At 38.5% G+C, this 23,387-nt stretch overlaps 1 protein-coding gene across 7 annotated transcripts in view; it reads right to left on the bottom strand.

Moving 5' to 3' along the window:
* Nucleotides 1–1,091: 1,091 nt before the first annotated feature.
* The window catches only part of PDE3A (phosphodiesterase 3A), a 331,598-nt gene continuing 309,302 nt past the window's right edge, over nt 1,092–23,387 (bottom strand). For 5 of the 7 annotated variants that reach the window (XM_073621393.1, XM_073621396.1, XM_073621395.1 and 2 more), the window contains 2 exons: nt 15,795–16,107; nt 1,092–2,298 (listed from right to left, as the gene is read on the bottom strand). In XM_073621393.1, coding sequence (XP_073477494.1) covers nt 2,096–2,298; nt 15,795–16,107 — 516 coding nt within the window. In that variant the 3' untranslated portion in view covers nt 1,092–2,095. Of the gene's footprint in view, nt 2,299–6,031; nt 6,068–15,794; nt 16,108–23,387 lie in introns of those variants that run through there. The other 2 variants (XM_073621397.1, XM_073621400.1) reach the window with 2 other exon arrangements.

Raw genomic sequence — 23,387 nt, 5'->3', positions numbered from 1 at the left:
CATTCTTCTCTTTTAACATCTGCCTGCCCATAGAGCTGCATGGAGCTTCCAATTAGGTCCACCTGAAAAAATAACAGAGGCAAAAATCAGACAGGGTGGTTGTACAGCAGATGATAAATAGGTTGACTTCTGTACAACCACCCTTCCCATACGTGGATTGAAATTCGGCCAGCCCCTGCTGAACCGGTAAAATTTTGATCCATGTATGGCTGGCTTAAAGCTTATATCACGGCAACTTTTTCTTAGTTTTGGATGGAGTATGTAATTGTTAAAGCCAAGTGTTGAAAATCTGGAATAATTAAAGTTGTTCTAAACCCCATTCATGAAAGCTGAACTAAGCACATATCTGTAGTATTTACTTACCTCTCTGCAAAGCTCCAAGTGCCGTTTCTCTCTGGTGCTCCGTTCCTCTGCTATCAGCCTTACTTCTGACAAGTTCTCCAACACATGAGATAACAGTAGCTGAAAATTTGTGTCAGGGAGAGAGGGAACTTATAGGGAGATAAGCAGAGAGCTTGTCTATTCAGACTACAGCTCGGCATGGTCCTTCGTTCCTCTGCCTGTGGAGGGGTGGGGGGTGTCCCTTTCCTCCAATCAGCTCTCACACAGTGTAAGCACAGTCTCCCCACCCACTCCTATGTACTGCTGAAAGAGGAAAAAAGATTTTTAACACTTTCTAAAGAGTGTAGAAAGAAGATAGCAAATATACATGTAAAACTTATGTAGGAGGATTTGTCTCATATCTGTGTATCAAATGAGGCTATTCACTTCACTGGGCACATGTGAGGGTTTATATCCACTTGAAATATTGAATCTTGTATCATATCACAGATCTGCCCATCTGTGCCTGGTGTAAGATCAGTTATATCCTTGAATGAAACTGGCATCCTGCTATACCTGTCAGTCCTCTCAAGTATTGGTGAATACTGTACAGTTAGTGAGCAACGAACACCGAGCATGCTCAGGCGCAGGAATACCTCAACATTTTCTTTTTCTTTACACAAACCAACAAATTCAAGGAATTCAAAACCCAATGATAAACGTTGTCAATGCAATCCCAACCCAATTCATCACAAAAAACAACAATCCACTTAGAGTAAAATAATGTGTATTTTCCGAACTCTTACAATGGTCTACCCTGAGTTGGCCGAGATACAGAACAGGTCCTCTTGCCCATGGGTGCAATTCTGTCTTTATATCATGAAGCAGGGTGAGGGATGGGGTATTCTTCAGAGTGGCAGAACAAATCCTGTAAAAAAATGTTATCGAATTTTCACGTTTTAAAAAAAAAATGTTTTTAAAACAAAATCAGGAAGCAGATTTGTTATTTTTTCACAACTGTTTTGGCACAATAATTAAAAATATTTACAATCCATAAGACAATTTTTTCAAGATTTGCTTTTATAGCTGAAAAAGGTTTACATTTTCTTTTGGATGGTGAAAAAGTCATCATAGAAACGCTGATGAAATAAAAGTGCAGAGCGGATTGTGCGGTGGGTACGTTTTCCGCCACTCAGAAGGACACCCAGAATGGATGGCGTGGCCTGCGGGGGAGTCAGGGTCTCCATCTTGTGTTAACTGAGTAATGGCCAGCAGGGTTAATACAAGAAGGGGGCCACCATTGGACGGGAGGTTTTGGAAGGAAGAATTAAAAAAAATATTAAAACAAGTGACAGTTCCCTTTAAAAATATATGTGCTTGATAAGCACTATTTCAGTCTAAACATCATTTTGTTCACAGTGACTGTAGATATATATATATGTACAGCTACATATATATATACGTCCCCACACTACTCCTGCAGGTGTGTGTTTAATAAAAAGAAACATACATAGGTATATAGGTATTAAATATAGATTTCTGAAATGTGCGGCTGTCCCGCCGTCTCCTGGCAGTCCCATGTGTCTAGTCTCTGGAGACGGTCGTGCAGCGGTGCCGTAGCATCCTTGAGTATAACGAGATCGGAAAAGGATCTCCTCGTGTATATAGAAAAACACAAGAAACGGGTGGAGGCACATGGTCGTCATCTCTACAGTGTCGTGTCTAAGCTTGTGCTGGCTGGAGGGCAGCGTCGGTTAGCGTCTGGCGCTGTGGCTCACTCATCGGTCTCGCCATCCGAATTCTCCTGTTTGGCATTGGCTTCCTCCTCCTCCCGGATGGCCTGGATTGGCTCTGACAGCTCCTTCTCACCGGCCTCCATCTTCTGCTCCTCCTCCATCACTTTCTTCCACATTTTGTGGTTCTCCATCAAGTGATGTGTAATCTGACAGTAGATTTTTCTTTTACACTTTTTCTTTTCTGTAGGTGGAAAGAAGATTGTTGTAGAAGAACTTGAAAACCAATACAAATCAACAGCAATTACACCAATCATAACAGATAACGGAAAAGGATGCCAGCTGCCAGACCCGGTATAAAGTCAACATGGTAAACCATCCTGGCATAATAATGCCCAAATACAATCCAAAAAACTATCTGGATATATGATTGTGAATTGTTTGATAATCTCTGTACACCACTTCAGAATATGTCAGAGCTATATAAATGTAAAATAAGAATAAGGTGTGGCTGTAGTGGGACATTAGAGTGTAACCTCCTCTGGTACAAAGATTGATATGACTGGCTCAGTGATCTCTGTAAAGCACTGCTGAATATGTCAGAGCTATGAGAATATGTTATAATATAAGTGTGTGACTATGACATGACATTAAAGTGTAAACTGCTCTGGTGCAAACACTAATGTGACTGGCTCAGTGTTCTCTGTACAACAATGTGAAATATACAGTGCCTTGAAAAAGTATTCAAACCCCTTGAAATTTTCCACATTTTGTCATGTTACAACCAAAACTGTAAATGAAGGCCAAGGAACACATCAGATAGGTCAGGGATAAAGTTGTGGAGAAGTTTAAAGCAGGGTTAGGTTATAAAAAAATATCCCAAGCTTTGAACAACTCACAGAGCACTGTTCAATCCATCATCTGAAAATGGAAAGAGTATGGCACAACTGCAAACCTACCAAGACATGGCCGTCCACCTAAACTGACAGGCTGGGCAAGGAGAACATTAGTAGAGAAGCAGCCAAAAGGCCCATAGTAACTCTGGAGGAGCTGCAGAGATCCACAGCTCAGGTGGGAGAATCTGTCCACAGGACAACTATTAGTTGTGCACTCCACAAATCTGACCTTTACGGAAGAGTGGCAAGAAGAAAGCCTTCGTTGAAAGAAAGCCATAAGAAGTCCCATTTAAGTTTGCGAGGAGCCATGTGGGGGACACAGCAAATATGTGGAAGAAGGTGCTCTGGTCAGATGAGACCAATATTGAACTTTTTGGCCTAAAAGAAAAACACTATGTGTGGCAGAAAACTAACAATGATAAATATATAAATCATGTGCTGCGCTATCCCCTTAATGATCTGCTGAATCTGCAGCAAAAATCTAAAAAACAAAATTGTTAACAAAAGTGATGTGCCTAAAAAAACAAATCCAAGGCTGAAAAAATATATGAGCGACTAATGTCGTCATACAGCTTACAACATCATATAGCATGAATATACACACATTTCATAAAATATAAATATTGATACAAAAGTGATCCATAAAGTGCTCGTGCATATAAGTCTGTGATACTCTGACCACCCAGGATCAGTTTGCAGTGTCCTTAATACAGAAATAATAAACGTGACTTGATATGTGACTGTGAATATAGCGATCTGCAGCAGTGATTACACTCAGGTGCTCCCCACCCCAAGGTAATGGCCACTAACCTCAGAGCGTGTGACCTCGCAATTAAGTTTGGTCAATACGCGCTTTTGAATCATAAAAACGGATTCCAGGTCAGGTTGCAAGGTCAAACACTGCTCAAAGATAAAGCCTCCTCATATATAGATATCAAAAAGAAACTTCCATAGTGTGATACCGTTTAAAAAGATTTTATTTTCTACAAACAAAGCCCTATTATAGGGTACTCACATGGGTATGGTGCATTAGTGCACCTCTCTATAGCATGCCTTAATAGCGCCAAGCCGTGAATGATATCGTGTGCTCCTACTCCATAAGACAGACCAGCTGCATCCTGCGGCGTCCAGTCCAGTCCCCTCCCCTACGCGTGTTGATACAAGGGAAATATCGTATCTTCATCAGGGAAAACTAACACTGCACATCACCCTGAACACACCATCCTCACTGTAAAACATGGTGGTGGCAGCATCATGTTGTGGGGATGCTTTTCTTCAGCAGGGACAGGGAAGCTGGTCAAAATTGATAGGAAGATGGATGGAGCCAAATACAGGGGAATCTTAGAAGAAAACCTATTAGAGTCTGCAAAAGACTTGAGACTGGCGCGGAGGTTCACCTTCTAGCAGGACAACGACCCTAAACATACAGCCAGAGCTAAAATGGAATGGTTTAGATCAAAGCATATTAATGTATTAGAATGGTCCAAAGTTCAGACCTAAATCCAATTGAGAATCTGTGGCAATTGCTGTTCACAGACACTCTCCATCCAATCTGACAGAGCTTGAGCTGTTTTACAAAGAAGAATGGGCAAAAACGTCACTCGCTAGATGTGCAAAGCTGGTAGAGACATCCCCAAAAAGACTTGTAGCTGTAATTGCAGCGAAAGGTGGTTCTACAAAGTATTGACTCAGGGGGGCTGAATACACGCCACACTTTTCAGATATTTATTTGGAAAAAATTTATTTTGAAAACCATTTATAATTTTCCTTCCACTTTACAATTATGTGCCACTTTGTGTTGGTCTATCACATAAAATCTCAATAAAATACATTTACGTTTTTGGTTGTAACATCACAAAATGTGGAAAATTTCAAGGGGTATGAATACGTTTTCAAGGCACTGTAGAAGTTCAACATGCAAACAGGTTCACTTGTGTATGTGTCTTCTCACAATCAAAAAACAGTACATAGTGGAATGATTAGAATATACAAAATAACTTGCAGAAAATTCAATAATAGCTACATATTTCCAAAAGTGAATACTAAGTAATACAATACGATTCATATTAGCCGATGGTCCCTAAAAGGTAAAAACAAGCACTGACAAGGAGTACCCCTTCTCTCAGTCTCCAGGATCCTTGTTAGGTCTCCCTCCTTTGTATCTGCCCAGTACACACCCACATTTGTTATGTAGGTAAATATAAAATATTGCATATAAAAGACTATGTAAACCCAACATTTCATATTCTTGATATGTGTATCCTATTCTCTTTGTATTGCTTCCTTTGTGTGAAATCCCTGCTGTTCCTAACAGTCCCTCCGCTTTCCTATTAAAAACTGACCACACTAGGCAGAAGAGCACAGCCTGGTCAGTTCTCCAGTCTGCTCTCCAGTGATCACACTTGTCCTGACACCCCTCCCCCCCCCACACACACACACACTTTTACTGGGAAGATCAGTGTACTGTTGCTTACTCCCAGCTCTTATGCAGCTGAGAATAGAAAGAATGTGATCACTTTAAAAAAAAGGAAGAAAGGTATTTATTATCTTTTTTTTTATATCTATACACAGATGTTTTGCATTTCATTTCTGTTCTAAACTGGGTTGTTTTATAAGGTGATCATTTACAATCACTTTAATAATCTGTATTCTCATATGCAGAGAGCGGGTGGCGCTCTCAGCTCCATATCATGGTTCATGTGATCTGGATCTGCTTGCTGAGAGAGAAGCTTGGTGCATACAGAGTTTGTGGACTCCCATATTTAATGGAAGATAATATACACATACCGGTAGCAAACATATTTCAATTTTTTTTCATTTATTTAGCAAAAAAAAAAAAGAGGTGAATTAATAACATTGAAAAAAGGCTCTATACATCTCAAAAAATATAAAAATTGCAATTGGTTACAGTGTTTCATGGTTGAGTAATTGTCACTCAAAGTGTAACAGTGCTGAAAACTGAAAAATGGTATGGGTAGAAAGGGGGTGAAACAGTCCGGTCTTGAGGTGATTAATAAACTAATGCTGGCTCTCACCTATGATATAGTTAGATACACTTGTATGTAGCCCTTTATCAAACTCTCCAGTATCTTCCTTATATAAGTTAAACTTGCAGACCTGTAGTGAACACAGTATACTATGTGAAGACCTTAATCCCTTATCAAATATATGTGTCACATTGGCCTTGCTTCAATCCAGTAGTACCAAGCCAGTCTATAAAAAGTCTATAAAAATCTAGAAGCAATGGCTTAAAAACAACAGAAACATATTCTTTCAGGGTGTGTGAGCATAAGCCACTGGTCCAGGTGCTTTATTCACTTTTTTTGTCCAACTTTCTCAACCATAATAATTTTTTTTTCTAATTTTATCTTTATTCAATTTCAAAGGTTTAAAATACAAAACAGCGCCTATTGGGCATTCTCAGGCCCAATATAATACATAGAATCGAAAAACAGACTATATATCCTAAGTAACAATTAAATAATTTCCTTCTTTACCTAGTTGGTTTACTCCACCTCTACCATCCCCTCCATCTGTACCACCATCTCTTCCTGTACTACCCCCTCCACCTGTACTACTTTCTCCACCTCTGGCTTGGTGTGTACAAAGCTCAACAGATGAAGCTTAAAGCAGAACTCTAGGCATTTTTTTTTTTTACCATGTAGTGGGGATGTGCCCACACTGCATGGGTTAATGACTCGTTTTGGTCTTTGGGTTCGGAAAGCCGAGATATACTCACCTAATCCTCTGATCATCACAGCACAAGGTCCCCAGTCCCTTCGACTCCTGTCCCCAAGGTCCAGTGGTCTTGTGCGGTGGACTATTCTTGACGTCATCATGCCCATAGACGGGCTTTGGAAGTGAAGACGTCAGGAATAGTCCACCGCAGGACTGGGGGAAGCGCCACTTTCCAGATCATCGAAGGACCAGTTGAATATAGAAGCTGTGTTCACCCCTAGAGAAAACAAGCAGTTAACCCATGCAATGCAGGCACAGATCCACTGCATGGGGGAAAGAAAGTTTTGCCCGGAATTGGCAAAAGTATTTGAGTCTGTATATACTGTAACCTGTTATGCTCTGAGAATCTGGAATTTTGGAGGCTCCTATATGTAATGAGAGCTGTTATACACATAGCAAACAACATTCCAGTAAACATATAAAACAGTTTAAACTTTCCAAATTTAAAAATGAACCAAAATCAATTAGAGTTTAAAAGGGAAAAGTCATTGCCATGAAGCGCTGACTGGGGAACCAGATACTAGGCGAGTATGTCAGAGGATGCTGCGATATTTCTCCACCTGAACTACCACCTCCACCTGTACTACCTTCTCCACCTTTACACCTATCCCCTCCAGCTGTACTACCCCCCTCCAGCTGTACTACCCCCCTCCAGCTGTACTACATTCTCCACCTCTACCACCCCCTCTACATGTACTACTTTCTTAACCTGTATCTATTCCACTTTCTACACTTGTACTGCCTTCTCCCCCTGTACCATCTACTCCATCCATACTATATTTTCCACCTGTACTACCTTCTCCACCTGTATCACCTCTGCCTGTATTATCTTCAAACCCACCAACTACTCCACCTGTGCCATCTCCTCCACCTGTACTACCTTCTCCACCTGTATCACCTCCACCTGTATTACCTTCAAACCCACCAACTACAGCGCCTTGAAAAAGTATTCATGCCCTTTGAAATTTTCCAAATTTTGTCATGTTACAACAATAAACAAAAATGTATTTTTTTGGGATTTTATGTAGTAGACCAACACAAAGTGGCACATAATTGCGAGGTCAAAGGAAAATGATAAATGGTTTTCAATTTTTTTTTTATGAATAAATATATGAAAAGTGTGGCATGCATTTGTATTCAGCCTCCTTTACTCTCACACCCCTTACTAAAATCTAGTGGAACCAATTGCCTTCAGAAGTCGCATATTTAGTAAATAGAGTCCACCTATGTGTAATTTAATCTCAGTACAAATACAGCTATTCTGTGAAGTCCTCAGAGGTTTGTTACAGAACCTTAGTGAACAAAAAGCATCATGAAGGCCAAGGAACACACCAGACAGGTCAGGGATGAAGTTGTGGAGTAGTTTAAAGAACTAAAAGATTAAGTTATAAAAAAAATATCCCAAGCTTTGAACAACTCACGGAGCACTGTTCAATCCATCACCCGAAAATGGAAAGAGTATGGCACAACTGCAAACCTACCAAGACATGGCCGTCCACCTAAACTGACAGGCCGGGCAAGGACAGCATTAATCAGAGAAGCAGCCAAGAGGCCCATGGTAACTCTGGAGGAGCTGCAGAGATCCGCAGCTCAGGTGGGAGAATGTGTCCACAGGACAACTATTAGTCGCGCACTCTACAAATCTGGCATTTATGGAAGAGTGGCAAGAAGAAAACCATTGTTGAAAGAAAGCCATAAGAAGTCCTGTTTGAAGTTTGCGAGAAGCCATGTGGGGGACACAGCAAACATGTGGAAGAAGGTGCTCTGGTCAGATGAGACCAAAATTTTACTTTTTGGCTTAAAAGCACTATTCTGTTAAAAAAAAAAAAAGCAAAACACTATGTGTGGTGGAAAACTAACACTGCACATCACCCTGAACACACCATCCCCAACGTAAAACATGGTGGTGACAACATCATGTTGTGGGGATGTTTTTCTTCAGCAGGGACAGGGAAGCTGGTCAGAGTTGATAGGAAGGTGGATGGAACCAAATACAGGGCAATCTTAGAAGAAAACCTGTTGGAGTCTGCAAAAAGACTTGAGACTGGGGCGAAGGTTCACATTCCAGAAGGACAACTACCCTGAACATGCAGCCAGAGCTGCAATGGAATGGTTTAGATCAAAGCATATCAATGTGTTAGAATGGCCCAGTCAAAGTCCAGACCTAAATCCAATTGAGAATCTGTGTCAAGACTTGAAAATTGCTGTTCACAGACACTCTCCATCCAATCTGACAGAGCTTGAGCTATTTTACAAAGAAGAATGGGCAAAAACGGCACTCTTTAGATATGCGAAGCTGGTAGAGACATACCCAAAAAGACTTGTAGCTCTAATTGTTTTAGATCAAAGCATATGCATCTGGTAAAATGGCCCAGTCAAGGTCCAGACCTAAATCCAATTGAGAATCTGTGGCAAAACTTGAAAATTACTGTTCACAGATGCTCTCCATCTAATCCAACAGAACTGGAGCTATTTTGCAAAGAAGAATGGGCAAAAATGTCACTCTCTAGAAGCTGGTAGAGAAATACCCCAAAAAACTTGCAGCTGTAATTGGAGCGAAAGGTGGTTCTACAAAGTATTGACTCAGGGGGGCTGAATACAAATGCATGCCGCACTTTTCAGATATTTATTTGTAAAAAATGTTGAAAACCATTTATCATGTTCCATCCACTTCACAATTATGTGCCACTTTGTGTTGGTCTATCACATAAAATGAATAAAATATAAAAAGATGCAGCGCAATAAAATAAGTCCATACACATAAGCAATACAGAGTGTTGAGTAGAATGGAATCCACCATGTGATAATCAAAGTGTTTTCAACTGCAGTACATGGTGTTCGTAGTGACAGGTCTTCCACCATCAATACTATGCACTCTTACCAGATCAGATGGACCACTTGTGTGAATAAATGGTCATACATGCTTGTTTCCCACATATAGGGTAAGAAAGATGATTCAGTCTAGCGGCATATACAGGATACTTCCAGAATAGATGAACATGGTATATATAATAAAAAAAGTGAACACAATCTAAGTGCACACTATAAAGTAATTTATTGAATAAAAAATAAACGTGCAGGATGAAAAAATGTGTTTCGTTTTGTTTCGATTCGTTATTTAACTAAATTCGTTTAGTTAAATTCGTTGCATTCGTTACATTTGTTTTCAGGATTCGTTTAGTTTCGTATTCAAACAAATTTGCCTGTATTCGAAAAAATTCTACCGCATTCGAAAAAAAAGTATCAAATTAGAAAAATTCTACCGCATTCGAAAAAAATTCTACCACATTCGAAAAAATTTGACAGAATTTGAAAAAGTAAACTATATATTACCATTTTGCGAAATTTGAAATTCGTATAGAATGAAAGTGAATTGGAATAGAGTAGAAAATAATAGAAAAGAATAGCATAGAAAAACAATAGAACAGAATAGAAAAAAATATTAAATATTCTATTCTAATCTCTTCTATTCGAATTTGAATTCATTCTGTACCAAATTCCATTTTCGGAAGATGGTTATATATATATATATATATATATATATATATATATATATATATAAAAATAATATTTTTTTCTATTCTGTTCTATTGTTTTTTCTATTCTAGTCTTTTCTATTAGAATTCGATTTCATTCTATTTCTATATAACCATTTTCCGAAATTCGAATTTCGTATAGAATGAATTCACATTCAAATAGAAAAGATTAGAATATAATAGAAAATAATGGAAACGCATAGCATAGAAAAACAATAGACCAGCATTGAAAAAATATAACATATATATATATATATATATCTATATATTCGTATAGGATGAATTTGAATTCAAATAGAATTAAAAAATTAGAATAGAAAATAGTAGAAAAACAATGGAACAGAATAGAATAAAATGTAATATATATATTATATATTATTCTATTCTGTTCTATTGTTTTTCTAGTCTATTCTTTTCTATTATTTTCTATTCTAATCTTTTCTATTCAAATTTAAATTCATTATATACGAAATGTGAATTTCAGAAGCCATCTTCCGAAATTTGAATTTCGTATAGAATGAATTCAAATGCGAGTAGAAAAGTTTAGAATAGAATAGAAAAGAATAGCATAGAAAAACAATGGAACAGAATAGAAAAAAATATAATATATATATTATATTTTATGCTATTCTGTTCTATTGTTTTTCTAGTCTATTCTTTTCTATTATTTTATATTCTAATCTTTTCTATTCAAATTCAAAATATACAAGAACAGAATAGAAAAAAATATTTTATATATATATATATATATATATATATATATATATATATATATATATATATATATATATATATATATATATATATATATATACATATACATATATATATATATATATATATATATATATATATATATATATATAATATTTTATTCTATTCTGTTCTATTGTTTTTTCTCAATCATCTTCCGAAATTCGAATTTCATTAAATCAAATTTGAATAGAAAAGATTAGAGTAGAAAAACAATAGAACAGAATAGAATAAAATATTATATATATATATATATATATATATATAATATTTTATTCTATTCTGTTCTATTGTTTTTCTAGTCTATTCTTTTCTATTATTTGCTATTCGAAACAGAATAGAAAATAAAATTATATATATATATATATATATATATATATATATATATATATATATATATATATATATATATATATATATATATATATATATATATATATTCAAAACAGAATAGAAAAAAATATTAAAAAAATATTAAATAAAAATATATATATATATTTTATTTTATTCTATTCCATTGTTTTTCTTTGCTATTCTTTTCTATTCTATTCTAAACTTTTCTACTTGAATTTGAATTCATTCTATACGAAATTCGAAAATTTGAATTTTGTATAAAATGAATTTGAATAGAAAAGATTAGAATAGAGTAGAAAAGAATAGACTAGAAAAACAATAGAACAGAATAAAATATAATATATATATATTATATTTTATTCTGTTCTGTTCTATTGTTTTTCTAGTGTATGCTTTCCTATTATTTTCTATTCTAATCTTTTCTATTCAAATTCGAATTCATTCTATACAAAATTCGAATTTCAGAATATGGTTATATAATATTTTTTCTATTCTGTTCTATTGTTTTTCTATGCTATTCTTTTCTATTATTTTCTATTTTATTCTAATCTTTTCTATTTGAATGCAAACTCATTCTATACGAAATTTGAATTTCGGAAAATGGTTATATAGAAGTAGAATGAAATTGAATTCTAATAGAAAAGACTAGGATAGAAAAAACAATAGAACAGAACAGAAAAAAAATATATAATATAACCGTCTTCCGAAATTGAAATTTGGTACAGAATGAATTTGAATAGAAAAGATTAGAATAGAATAGAAAATAATAGACAAGAATAGCATAGAAAAACAATAGAAAAGAATAGAAAAAAATAATATATTCTATTCTTTTCTATTCAAATTCGAATTTATTCTGTACCAAATTCCAATTTCGGAAGATGGTTTTATATATAATAGACTTAAGGGCCTGATATGCTCCTGGGGGGAAACCCACGCCGTTTTTTTATTTAAAATTTGGCGCAGCGTTCCCCCTCATGATTCATACCAGACAGCTGTCAGCACTATTTGTCGCTCATCGCGAAAGGAAAAAACTGTTTTTCGATGAGCGAGCCGGCGTGAGACGCACAGTACCCTGTCGCCGAGAACCAGTGCGATGGGATCACGCTGGAAACACAATCTCGCGGTCAGGTACTGTATATATATATATATATATATATCTATAGATATATATATATATATATATATATATATATATATATCTATAGATATATATATATATATATATATATATATATGTATCTTTATATATAACATCTTCCAAAATTCGATTTTCGTATAGAATGAATTCGAATTCATATAGAAAAGATTAGAATAGAATAGAAAAACAATAGAACTGAAAAAAAAAATTATATATATATATATATATATATATATATATATATATATATCGAATTTGAATAGAAAACATTAGAACAGTGTAGAAAAGAATAGACTAGAAAAACAATAGAACGGAATAGAATAAAATATATATTATGTTCTGTTCTATTGTTTTTCTAGTCTATTCTATTATTTTCTATTCTAATCTTTTCTATTCAAATTCAAATTCATTCTATAGGAAATTCGAATTTCAGAAGCCATCTTCCGAAATTCGAATTTCGCATAGAATGAGTTCAAATTCGTATAGAAAACTTTAGAATAGAATAGAAAAGAATAGCATAGAAAAACAATGGAACAGAATAGAAAAAAATCTAATATATATATTATATTTTATTCTGTTCTATTGTTTTTATAGTCTATTATTTTCTATTCTAATCTTTTCTATTCAAATTCGAATCCATTCTATACGAAATTTGAACTTCAGAAGCCATGTTCCGAAATTCGAATTTCGTATAGAATGAATTTGAATTTGAATAGAAAAGACTTAGAATAATAGAAAACAAAAGCATAGAAAAACAATAGAATAAAATAATAAAAAAAATATTATATATATATATATATATATATATATATATATATATATATTCTATTGCTTTATTGTTTTATATTCTACTCTATTGTATTTTTTAGAAAATCGTTCTCTATTTTTTTCTAAATCGATTCGAATTTGTTTTCGAATTCAATTGTTTTTTTCGGATTCGTTTAAATTTGTTACTTTTGTAATTCGGAAATTCGGATGCATCCGAATTTCCGAATAATGAAAAATTTGTCCGAATTTCGATTCGGAACGAAACGAAATGCACATGTCTAATAAAAAATAGCCTGCACAATGCACTGAAGCATATAGGAAAAATGCTGCCAAACTTATGCTGCGTACACACGAGCGGACTTTCCGGCAGACTTGGTCCGGCGGACCGGACTCCGTCGGACAATTCGATCGTGTGTGGGCTCCAGCTGACTTTTTTTTTCCCAAAAGTCAGACGGACCTACAAATAAAACATGTTTCAAATCTTTCCGACGGACTCGAGTCCGGTCGAAAAATCCACTCGTCTGTATGCTAGTCTGACGGACTAAAACCAACGCTAGGGCAGCTATTGGCTACTGGCTATCAACTTCCTTATTTTAGTCCGGTCGTACGTCATCACGTACGAATCCGTCAGACTTTGGTGTGATCGTGTGTCCGTTCGTTAGGAAAGTCCATCGGAAGTCCGCCAAAAGTCAGTCGGATAGACCGTCGGACCAGTCCGGTCGAAAAGTCCACTCGTGTGTACGCGGCATTAGAGCGGCATAGGTCAGCGGTATAACAGCCGCAAAACATGATAAACAGACGAGCAGCGGGTGACGTCCACAGTGTAGCTCCTGTGGACATCACCCGCTGCTCGCATGTTTATCGTGTTTTGCGGCTGTTATACCGCTGACCTATGCCGTTCTAAGTTTAGCCGCATGTTTCCTATGTGTTTCAGTGCATTGTGCAGGCTATTTTTTATTCAATAAATGACTTTATAGTGTGCACTTAGATTGTGTTCACTCGTTTTATTATATATACCACGTTCATCTATTCTGGAAGTATCCTGTATATGCCGCTGGACTGATTCATATTTCTTACCTCTTATATGGGAAACAAGCATATATGACCATTTGTTCACTCAACTCAAGTGGTCACTCAACTCAAGTGGTCCATCTGATCCGGTAAGAGTGCAATAAATTGATGGTGGAAGACCTGTGACTATGAACACCATGTACTGCAGTTGAGAACACTTTGATTATCACGTGGTGGATTCCATTCTGCTCAACACTCTGTATTGCTTATGTGTATGGACTTATTTTATTGCGCTGCACCTTTTTATATTTTATTCATTTATTTAGGTGTTGTGGTTTGCCTTTTGGTGTTCAGCTTGCAATTGTTTATTTTAGCTATCTGTTCATTTTTGTGTGCACTGATTTTGTTTTACTATCACATAAAATCCCAATAAAATACATTTTACGGTTTTGGTCATAACATGACAAAATGTGGAAAAGGGGTATGAATATTTTTTCAAGGCACTGTACTCCACCTGTGCCATCCACTCCACCCCTACTGCCTTCTCCACTTGTAGATAAAAAAAATAATCACAATTTGAATTAATGCTAGTCACTCCATAACCACTTTCAGTAAAAAATTTAAAATTTGGATATCCCATCCCAGAGCCTCCAATTACCTAAAAGAATGTAAAATTTTAATTTACCCTTCAGGCTGAAATATTGTGACCATTCACCTAAGCAATTAGTCGGTGTAGAGCAATATCTCTGACATTCATTACTTTTTGGTTATTCGTTATTTTTAATTTCCCTTCCCAACATTATTTCCATATTTTGTACTGTAAGAAGCCTAGTTAAAGTGGTGACCTTCCAGTCCTACAGCTTGAACCCAACCGAGGTAGGCTGGGTTCAAAAATTATTGTTAGGATAAAAAAAATAATCAATTTGCTCATGGCAGCCATTTCTGTAAACATCACAGAGGAAAGATCTACTGTATATGTAAACCTCCAGCAGAGCTCCCATCTCTCTCTAGACACTGGATACTGGGAGGATATATTCAGGTATTCCACCAGTAGGATATATACACCAGATACTTCCCTGGGAGGATGTACTCAGATACTCCACCCATACGTTTTCCACCTCTACCACCTACTCTACCGGTGCTACCTTCTCCGCCTGTACCACCTCCACCTGTATTACCTTCAAACCCACCAACTACTCCACCTGTTCCACCTGTGCCATCCCCTCCACCTGTGCTACCTTCTCCACTTCTACCACCTATTCTACCTGTACTGCCTTCTCCACTTCTACCACCTATTCTACCTGTACTGCCTTCTCCACTTGTAGATAAAAAAAAATTGATCTGCCCATGGCAGTCATTTCTGTAAATATCTAATGCAGTATCTGTATGTAAACCTGCAGCAGCGCTCTCATCTCTCTTACTGGGAGGATGTATTCAGATTAGATTATGAAATCAAATTTCCTCTTTAGTATTAAAATTATTACAATGACATCCGTACATTCTATACGTAGGGAGGAGACAGACAGATACAATGAGAGGTTCTTACCCTTCCCTGAACTTATCCCCCAAAAGGCATCTCTGAAACAACAGAAGATCTGAGAGGACATACTTGTTATCGTTTCTGAGGCATCAGACGTTTCCTCCTCTGTAGTATCAGTATCTTCATCCGGATCATCCGTATCCCCAGACTCATCGCTGTCCTCAATCCATTTGCCTGGCATCAGACACGACGAGTCATATGAGTTACACAAAGGCCCCACAATGTGAGTTATGAACGATTCTTGAAGTTTGGCTAACTGGGGGGCTGAGCGATCCATGAACGGGCTAATGGGGAGGCCAAGGCTTGCCTCTTCATCCCCCTATAGAAGACAAAAGAGATGTCAAGAAACAACCACCATCATACTTAAAGTGTACCTGTGCCTAGACTATCAACATTAAACTATAAACATTTTCCTAAAAAGCATTAAAAGAGCTTTAAAGCAAAATGTCTTCGATACTCCCAGCTACTGTTAGTTTCCATTCACACTACCGTACCATAACATCAAGCGTTGCACATATGCACATTTTTGCGCAGGGTAGCCAATTCATCCTTATGGAATGACCAACATGAGACGAACATGGCAAAATTGCTCTTGTACCTTTTTGAGCTCAGAGCTTTGTGTTTTTTTTAAACAGGCTTTTGCTGTGTTTGCCATGTGTGCTCACACAAAACTGTTTGGCATGTTTAGGGTGCCATTAACAATTAATGCTACACTAGTGTGAATGCGGGCTTAACCCTTTCATAAAGATAAAACAAATCCTAATGCATGATGCAGTTTCGAAACTTTGGTATGTGTTAGTAAAACTATATATATATCATCATTACTACTAAGGCCCTGTTACACACCTGAGCGATTTCCTGCTTGAGGCTTGTAGCTCTGAAACGCTCAACAAGCCAAATCCCATTCATTTCAATGGCCCCTGTTCACATATGAGCATTCTGTCGCCTAAAGCAAAATGCCTTTCTCTCGAAAAAGTACACAAGCTTATTTTTTGGCAGATTACAAGCGTTTTTGGCCCCATAGACTTCAATAGAAACACCTGACTTGAGCGTTCCGTCGCTAATTTTCTGCTCAAACAGCAGCTCTCCAACCCTAATTTCCTCTCCCTCTCCTCCTCCTAGTGCTTTCTATTGGCTAAAGACAAATGCCTATAAAATATAAAACGCTTTTAACGCTTCTAAAATGCTTGTATACACTTCTAAAAATGCTCATAAACTCTTAAATAAAAACACCAGTAAAGCGCTATGCTTAGGTGTGAATGCAGTCTTAGTATATCCATATGGAGTATACCTTGTTTTTTCCAGTACAAATTGGGCTTTTATTTGGTGATAAATGGTAATAGATATATACAGTAGATCTCTCCGGACTTTTTATTTTTAACTATCAAAGGAAAACTGCCCCAAAATAGTACAAAGAATATTATTTTTGAAATGTAGCTGCATATTTCTTGCTTTTACCATAACCTACCACAAAGAACAACCCAATTCTCCTACTCCTGACGATCGCAGTCATACCACATATGTGTATATTATTTGTTGTTTATACCTGTAATAAGGCCCCAAATCAATAGTGCACATTTCGCTTTTATTATCTGACCTAAAACACACTGACATTGATAATAAAAACAACCCAGATTCCCAAAAATTTGGGACGCTGTGAAAAATATACATAAAAACAGAATGCAATGCTTTGCAAATCTCATAAAGCCATATTTTATTCACAATATAAAATAGAAAACATATCAAATGTGTAAACTGAAAAAAGTTTACCATATTAAGAAAAGAATAAGGTCATTTTGAAATTGATGGTCGCAGTATGTATGTATGTCTCAAAAACGTTGGGACAAGGCATCCCCTCTTTTTTTAACAACACTCTGTAAAGGTCTGGGAACTGAGGAGAGCAGTTGCTGGAGTTTCAGGAGAGGAATGTTGTCCCGTTCTTGCCAGATATAGAGAACTGCTCAACAATATTCGTATTTTTAATTTCAAGATATTTTCAAATGGTGAAAGGTCTGGAGTGTAGGCATGCCAGTTACCCACTTGAGCTCCGAAAAGTTTTACCTCCTTCATGACCAGAGCATTTTTTGCTATTTGGCATTGCACTACTTTAACTGGCAATTGCGCAGTCATGAACACAACACTGTACAAGAAATTAAAATTTACATTTTTTTCACACAAATAGAGCTTTCAACAAGTGTATATTGACTGGTTTGCGTGAAAGTTATAGCATCTACAAATGATGTTATACAGCGTATAACCAAAAACAAAAATAGCAGGAGCTCACAAATCACAGCAACTGATCAGCAGATGCACACATATAGGTGATCAATATATGTTAGATTATTGTATAAATAACAGATAATGTAACTGGCATACCTGTGATTACTGGGGAAACTGGTAATATAAGACCCCTTTCACACTGAGTCCCTTTTCAGGCGTTTTAGCTCTAAAATTAGCGCCTGTAAAGCCCTCTCATGCTTCCCCAGTGTGAAAGCCCGAGTGCTGGGGCGGTGTGCTTGCGGGACAGGAAAAAAAAGTCCTGCAAGCAGCATCTTTGGGGCGGTGCAGGAGCGGTGTATACACTGCTCCCAAAATGTCCTGCCCATTCAAATGAATGAATAGGCCTGCAAAGCGCTTCGGCAGCACCGCAACACTGGTGGTTTTAACCCTTTCTTTGGCCGCTAGCGGGGGTTAAAAGCGCCCCGCTTTCAGCCGAAAAGCGATGGTAAAACTAGCGGCTCTTTACCGCTAACGCTGGCACCGCCCCAGTGTAAAAGAAGCCTATATGTGGAAGTAGATTGTAGCAATTCAAATTAAAATTATCAGAAAAAAATGTAACAAATGTAGACAAAGAATGGCAAACCAAAAGGTGAAAATAAACCTCTCAGTGACACACATGGAGCCAATACAACTCAAATTATAGTAATTGTTGAATGAATGCAGAAGGACTAACCCTAAGTTAGTGCAGCGATTCCGGACCCGCAGTGAATTCATTCTGAATGGCAACCCCACGCATTTAAAATCGCAGTGCGTGTGCGAGAACTGCAGGGAAATTGCATGGGCAAAAAGACCATGTGATTTCCTTGCGGCTGCGTTTTTGAAAAGGTGCATGCACTTATTTTTTTGGGGAAATGCAGGCATGGAGCCCATTAAAATAAATGGGCTGCCGTGCCCATGCAAACGCGACTCGCAAACATGCAGAGTTGTGAACCTGTTGTCCCAATAACAACCAAGAATTACCTGGTGGATAAAATGCCATATGAGTAAAATAGATGTAAATATAAACTAGTTTAAATTGTAGATATTATGTCCATATACATGATTTGTAAAGATACCGGAGGCAGGGGATAATAAAGAAGTGAGAGCCGTAGTGATGAGAGACTGCAGCCACCTGTGAATCGGCAGGGCAACCTAGAGCTGAAAATGGAAAGGAGAGAGAGGGGCGCAAACAGCTTGATAATGTAGTATTGGCTTTAGTTAGGCTACTTTCACACTGAGGTGTTTTTCAGGCGCTAAAGGGCTGAAAATCACGCCTGTAAAGCGCCTGAAAAATGCATCCCCTGCCTCTCCAGTGTGAAAGCCCGAGTGCTCTCACACTGGAGCTGTGCGCTTGAAGGATGGAAAAAAAAGTCCTGATTTGAACCCCCCCGCTAGCAGCCGAAAAAGGGTTAAAAGCACCGCTGCCGAGGCTCTTTGCAGGTGCTGCCCATTGATTTCAATTGGCAGGAGCGCTTTAGGAGCGGTGTATACACTGCTTCTAAAGAGCTGCAAAGATGCTGCTAGCAGGACTTTTCTTTTACTGTCCTGCAAGGGCACCGCTCCAGTGTGAAAGCACTCAGGCTTTCACACTGGAGTGACAGGAGAGGCACTTTACAGGCACCATTTTTTAGCGCTATAGCGCATGTAAAGCGTCTCAGTGTGAAAGTGGCCTAAAAGTCAAAACAATTGTAAAAAATTGAAACCACAAATGGGAAAGACTGCAATGGGTCATGTATAGCAGGCAGAGTCCAGAACACAATCCACAAAGAGAGAGCTGCACAGGGTCCCACAGAGATGGTGAACCTCAATGGGATGGATGGACGCTGGCAGCTGGGCGCCGCAGGAAACTCTGCTCTGATCCGCTCAAGGGGAAAGACAGCGGCGGCTCGTGTGTGGCAGACACAGGGGTTAACCGGCAGTGCATGGGGCTAAACAGGAGGAAGCCAATGAATAGATCCTGGAGGCAGTTCATTTGACTGAAGAAGTTTTGATCTTCAAAACACGAATCTTTACTTAATTTGCACCCTTCACTGCATGAACAGACCACAGTGGAGTTCCCAGTGGCGGCCAGCTCCCAGCGCTCAGCCATCAGATTCTGATTCAGATTCAGAATACTTTATTATTCCAAAGTGAAATGAAGATACAGTTACATTTAACAAAGACAACACAAGATCACAATAACGAATGGAACAAGACACAATAAAATTACCAATAACAGCAGTTAGTACCAAATAAAAAAAAATGTAAACTATAGTATAATAAACTATCCATACTATTAAAATACAACTTAGAATAAATTACAGATGGAAAAATAACAGAAAATCAAACTACCAAAATGCAAATAGTACACCACTTTCTAGCATTACCCAAAATTATACTATAAAAACTATTACTTAAAAACGACATAATCCCACCAATGGTTGCCATTTCAGCGGTGCTCTGCCACTCTCCCTCTATGGTCTGCATTCCAGACTGTGTCCGCTACAGTCCAACAATTGGTCAACAATGTTTAGCTTTTCACAGATTGGTGAACCTCTGCCCATCTTTACTTCTGAGACACTCTTAACCACTTGCCGACCGCCTCACGCCGATATACGTCGGCAGTATGGCACGGGCAGGCAGAATCACGTACCCATACGTGATCTGCCTCCCGTGGGCGGGGGGTCCGATAGGACCCCCCCCCGGTGCCCGAGGCGGTCGGCTTGTGACTGGGAGCGATGAGAGATGAGGGGGAGACCATCTGTTCGTGGCCCCCCCCTCGCGATCGCTCCCAGCCAATGAGAATCTTCCTTTGCTGCTGTATGCTAAACAGCAGCAAAGGAAATGATGTCATCTCTCCTCGGCTCAGTATTTTCCGTTCCGGCGCCGAGGAGAGAAGACATCACTGTGAGTGTAAAACACAAACACACACAGTAGAACATGCCAGGCACACATTACACCCCCGATTGCCCCCCGATCACCCCCCCCCCCCTCCCGTCACACTGACACCAAGCAAATTTTTTTTTTTTTCTGATTACTGCATGGTGTCAGTTTGTGACAGTTACTGTGGTAGGACAGTTACTGTTAGCCCCCTTTAGGTCTAGGGTACCCCCCTAACCCCCCTAATAAAGTTTTAAACCCTTGATCACCCCCCGTCGCCAGTGTCGCTAAGCGATCATTTTTCTGATCGCTGTATTAGTGTCACTGGTGACGCTAGTTAGGGACGTAAATATTTAGGTTCGCCGTCAGCGTTTTATAGCGACAGAGACCCCCATATACTACCTAATAAATGTTTTAACCCCTTGATTGCCCCCTAGTTAACCCTTTCACCACTGATCACCGTTACGGTTGACGTTGGTTAGTTCGTTTATTTTTTATAGTGTCAGGGCACCCGCCGTTTATTACCGAATAAAGGTTTAGTCCCCTGATCGCCCGGCGGTGATATGCGTCGCCCCAGGCAGCGTCAGATTAGCGCCAGTACCGCTAACACCCACGCAAGCAGCATACACCTCCCTTAGTGGTATAGTATCTGAACGGTTCAATATCTGATCCGATCAGATCTATACTAGCGTCCCCAGCAGTTTAGGGATCCCAAAAACGCAGTGTTAGCGGGATCAGCCCAGATACCTGCTAGCACCTGCGTTTTGCCCCTCAGCCCGGCCCAGCCCAGCCCACCCAAGTGCAGTATCGATCGATCACTGTCACTTACAAAACACTAAACGCATAACTGCAGCATTCGCAGAGTCAGGCCTGATCCCTGCGATCGCTAACAGTTTTTTTGGTAGCGTTTTGGTGAACTGGCAAACACTAGCCCCAAGCAGCGGCAGGTTAGCGTCAGTACCGCTAACACCCACGCACGCACTGTACACCTCCCTTAGTGGTATAGTATTTGAACGGATCAATATCTGATCCGATCAGATTTATACTAGCGTCCCCAGCAGTTTAGAGTTCCCAAAAACGCAGTGTTAGTGGGATCAGCCCAGATACCTGCTAGCACCTGCGTTTTGCCCCTCCGCCTGGCCCAGCCCAGCCCACCCAAGTGCAGTATCGATCGATCACTGTCACTTACAAAACACTAAACGCATAACTGCAGCATTCGCAGAGTCAGGCCTGATCCCTAGATCCCTCCAGCTATTTGCTGAGAGGTATAGTGAGTATTTTGCAGACCTCACGTTTTGTCACAAAGTTTTAAAAATTGAAAAAAGAAAAATTTTTTTTTTTGTCTTTCTTCATTTTCAAAAACAAATGAGAGCTGCAAAATACTCACCATGCCTCTCAGCAAATAGCTTGGGGTGTCTACTTTCCAAAATGGGGTCATTTGGGGGGGGGGTTTGTGCCATCTGGGCATTCCATGGCCTCCGAAACTGTGATAGGCAGTGAAGAGTGAAATCAAAAATTTACACTTAGAAAAGGCGGTGATTGGTTTTCGGGGCCTCGTACGCGGCTAGGCTCCCAAAAAGTCCCACACATGTGGTATCCCCATACTCAGGATAAGCAGCTAAATGTATTTTGGGGTGCAATTCCACATATGCCCATGGCCTGTGTGAGCAATATATCATTTAGTGACAACTTTGTGCAAAAAAAAAAAAAAATTGTCACTTTCCCGCATTTTGTGTCAAAATATAAAATATTCCATGGACTCAACATGCCTCAAAGCAAATAGCTTGGGGTGTCTACTTTCCAAAATGGGGTCATTTGGGGGGGGGGTTTATGCAACCTGGGCATTTTATGGCCTTCAAAACTGTGATAGGTAGTGAGGAGTAAAATCAAAAATGTACGCCCTTAGAAATCCTAAAGGCAGTGATTGGTTTTCGGGGCCCCGTACGCGGCTAGGCTCCCAAAAAGTCCCACACATGTGGTATCCCCGTACTCAGGAGAAGCAGCTGAATATATTTTGGGGTGCAATTCCACATATGCCCATGGCCTGTGTGAGTAATATATCATTTAGTGACAACTTTTTGTAATTTTTTTTTTTTGTCATTATTCAATCATTTGGGGCAAAAAAAATTAATATTCAATGGGCTCAACATGCCTCTCAACAATTTCCTTGGGGTGCCTACTTTCCAAAATGGGGTCATTTGTGGGGGTTTTGTACTGCCCTGCCATTTTAGCACCTCAAGAAATTACATAGGCAGTCATAAATTAAAGGCTGTGTAAATTCCAGAAAATGTACCCTAGTTTGTAGGCGCTATAACTTTTGCGCAAACCAATAAATATACACTTATTGACATTTTTTTTACCAAAGACATGTGGCCGAATACATTTTGGCCTAAATGTATGACTAAAATTGAGTTTGGTGGATTTTTTTTATAACAAAGAGTAGAAAATATCATTTTTTTTCAAAATTTTCAGTCTTTTTCC

This window comes from Aquarana catesbeiana, linkage group LG03, assembly GCF_042186555.1.
Source record: "Aquarana catesbeiana isolate 2022-GZ linkage group LG03, ASM4218655v1, whole genome shotgun sequence".
NCBI lineage: Eukaryota > Metazoa > Chordata > Amphibia > Anura > Ranidae > Aquarana > Aquarana catesbeiana.
This window is presented reverse-complemented; position numbering and strand designations above follow the sequence as displayed.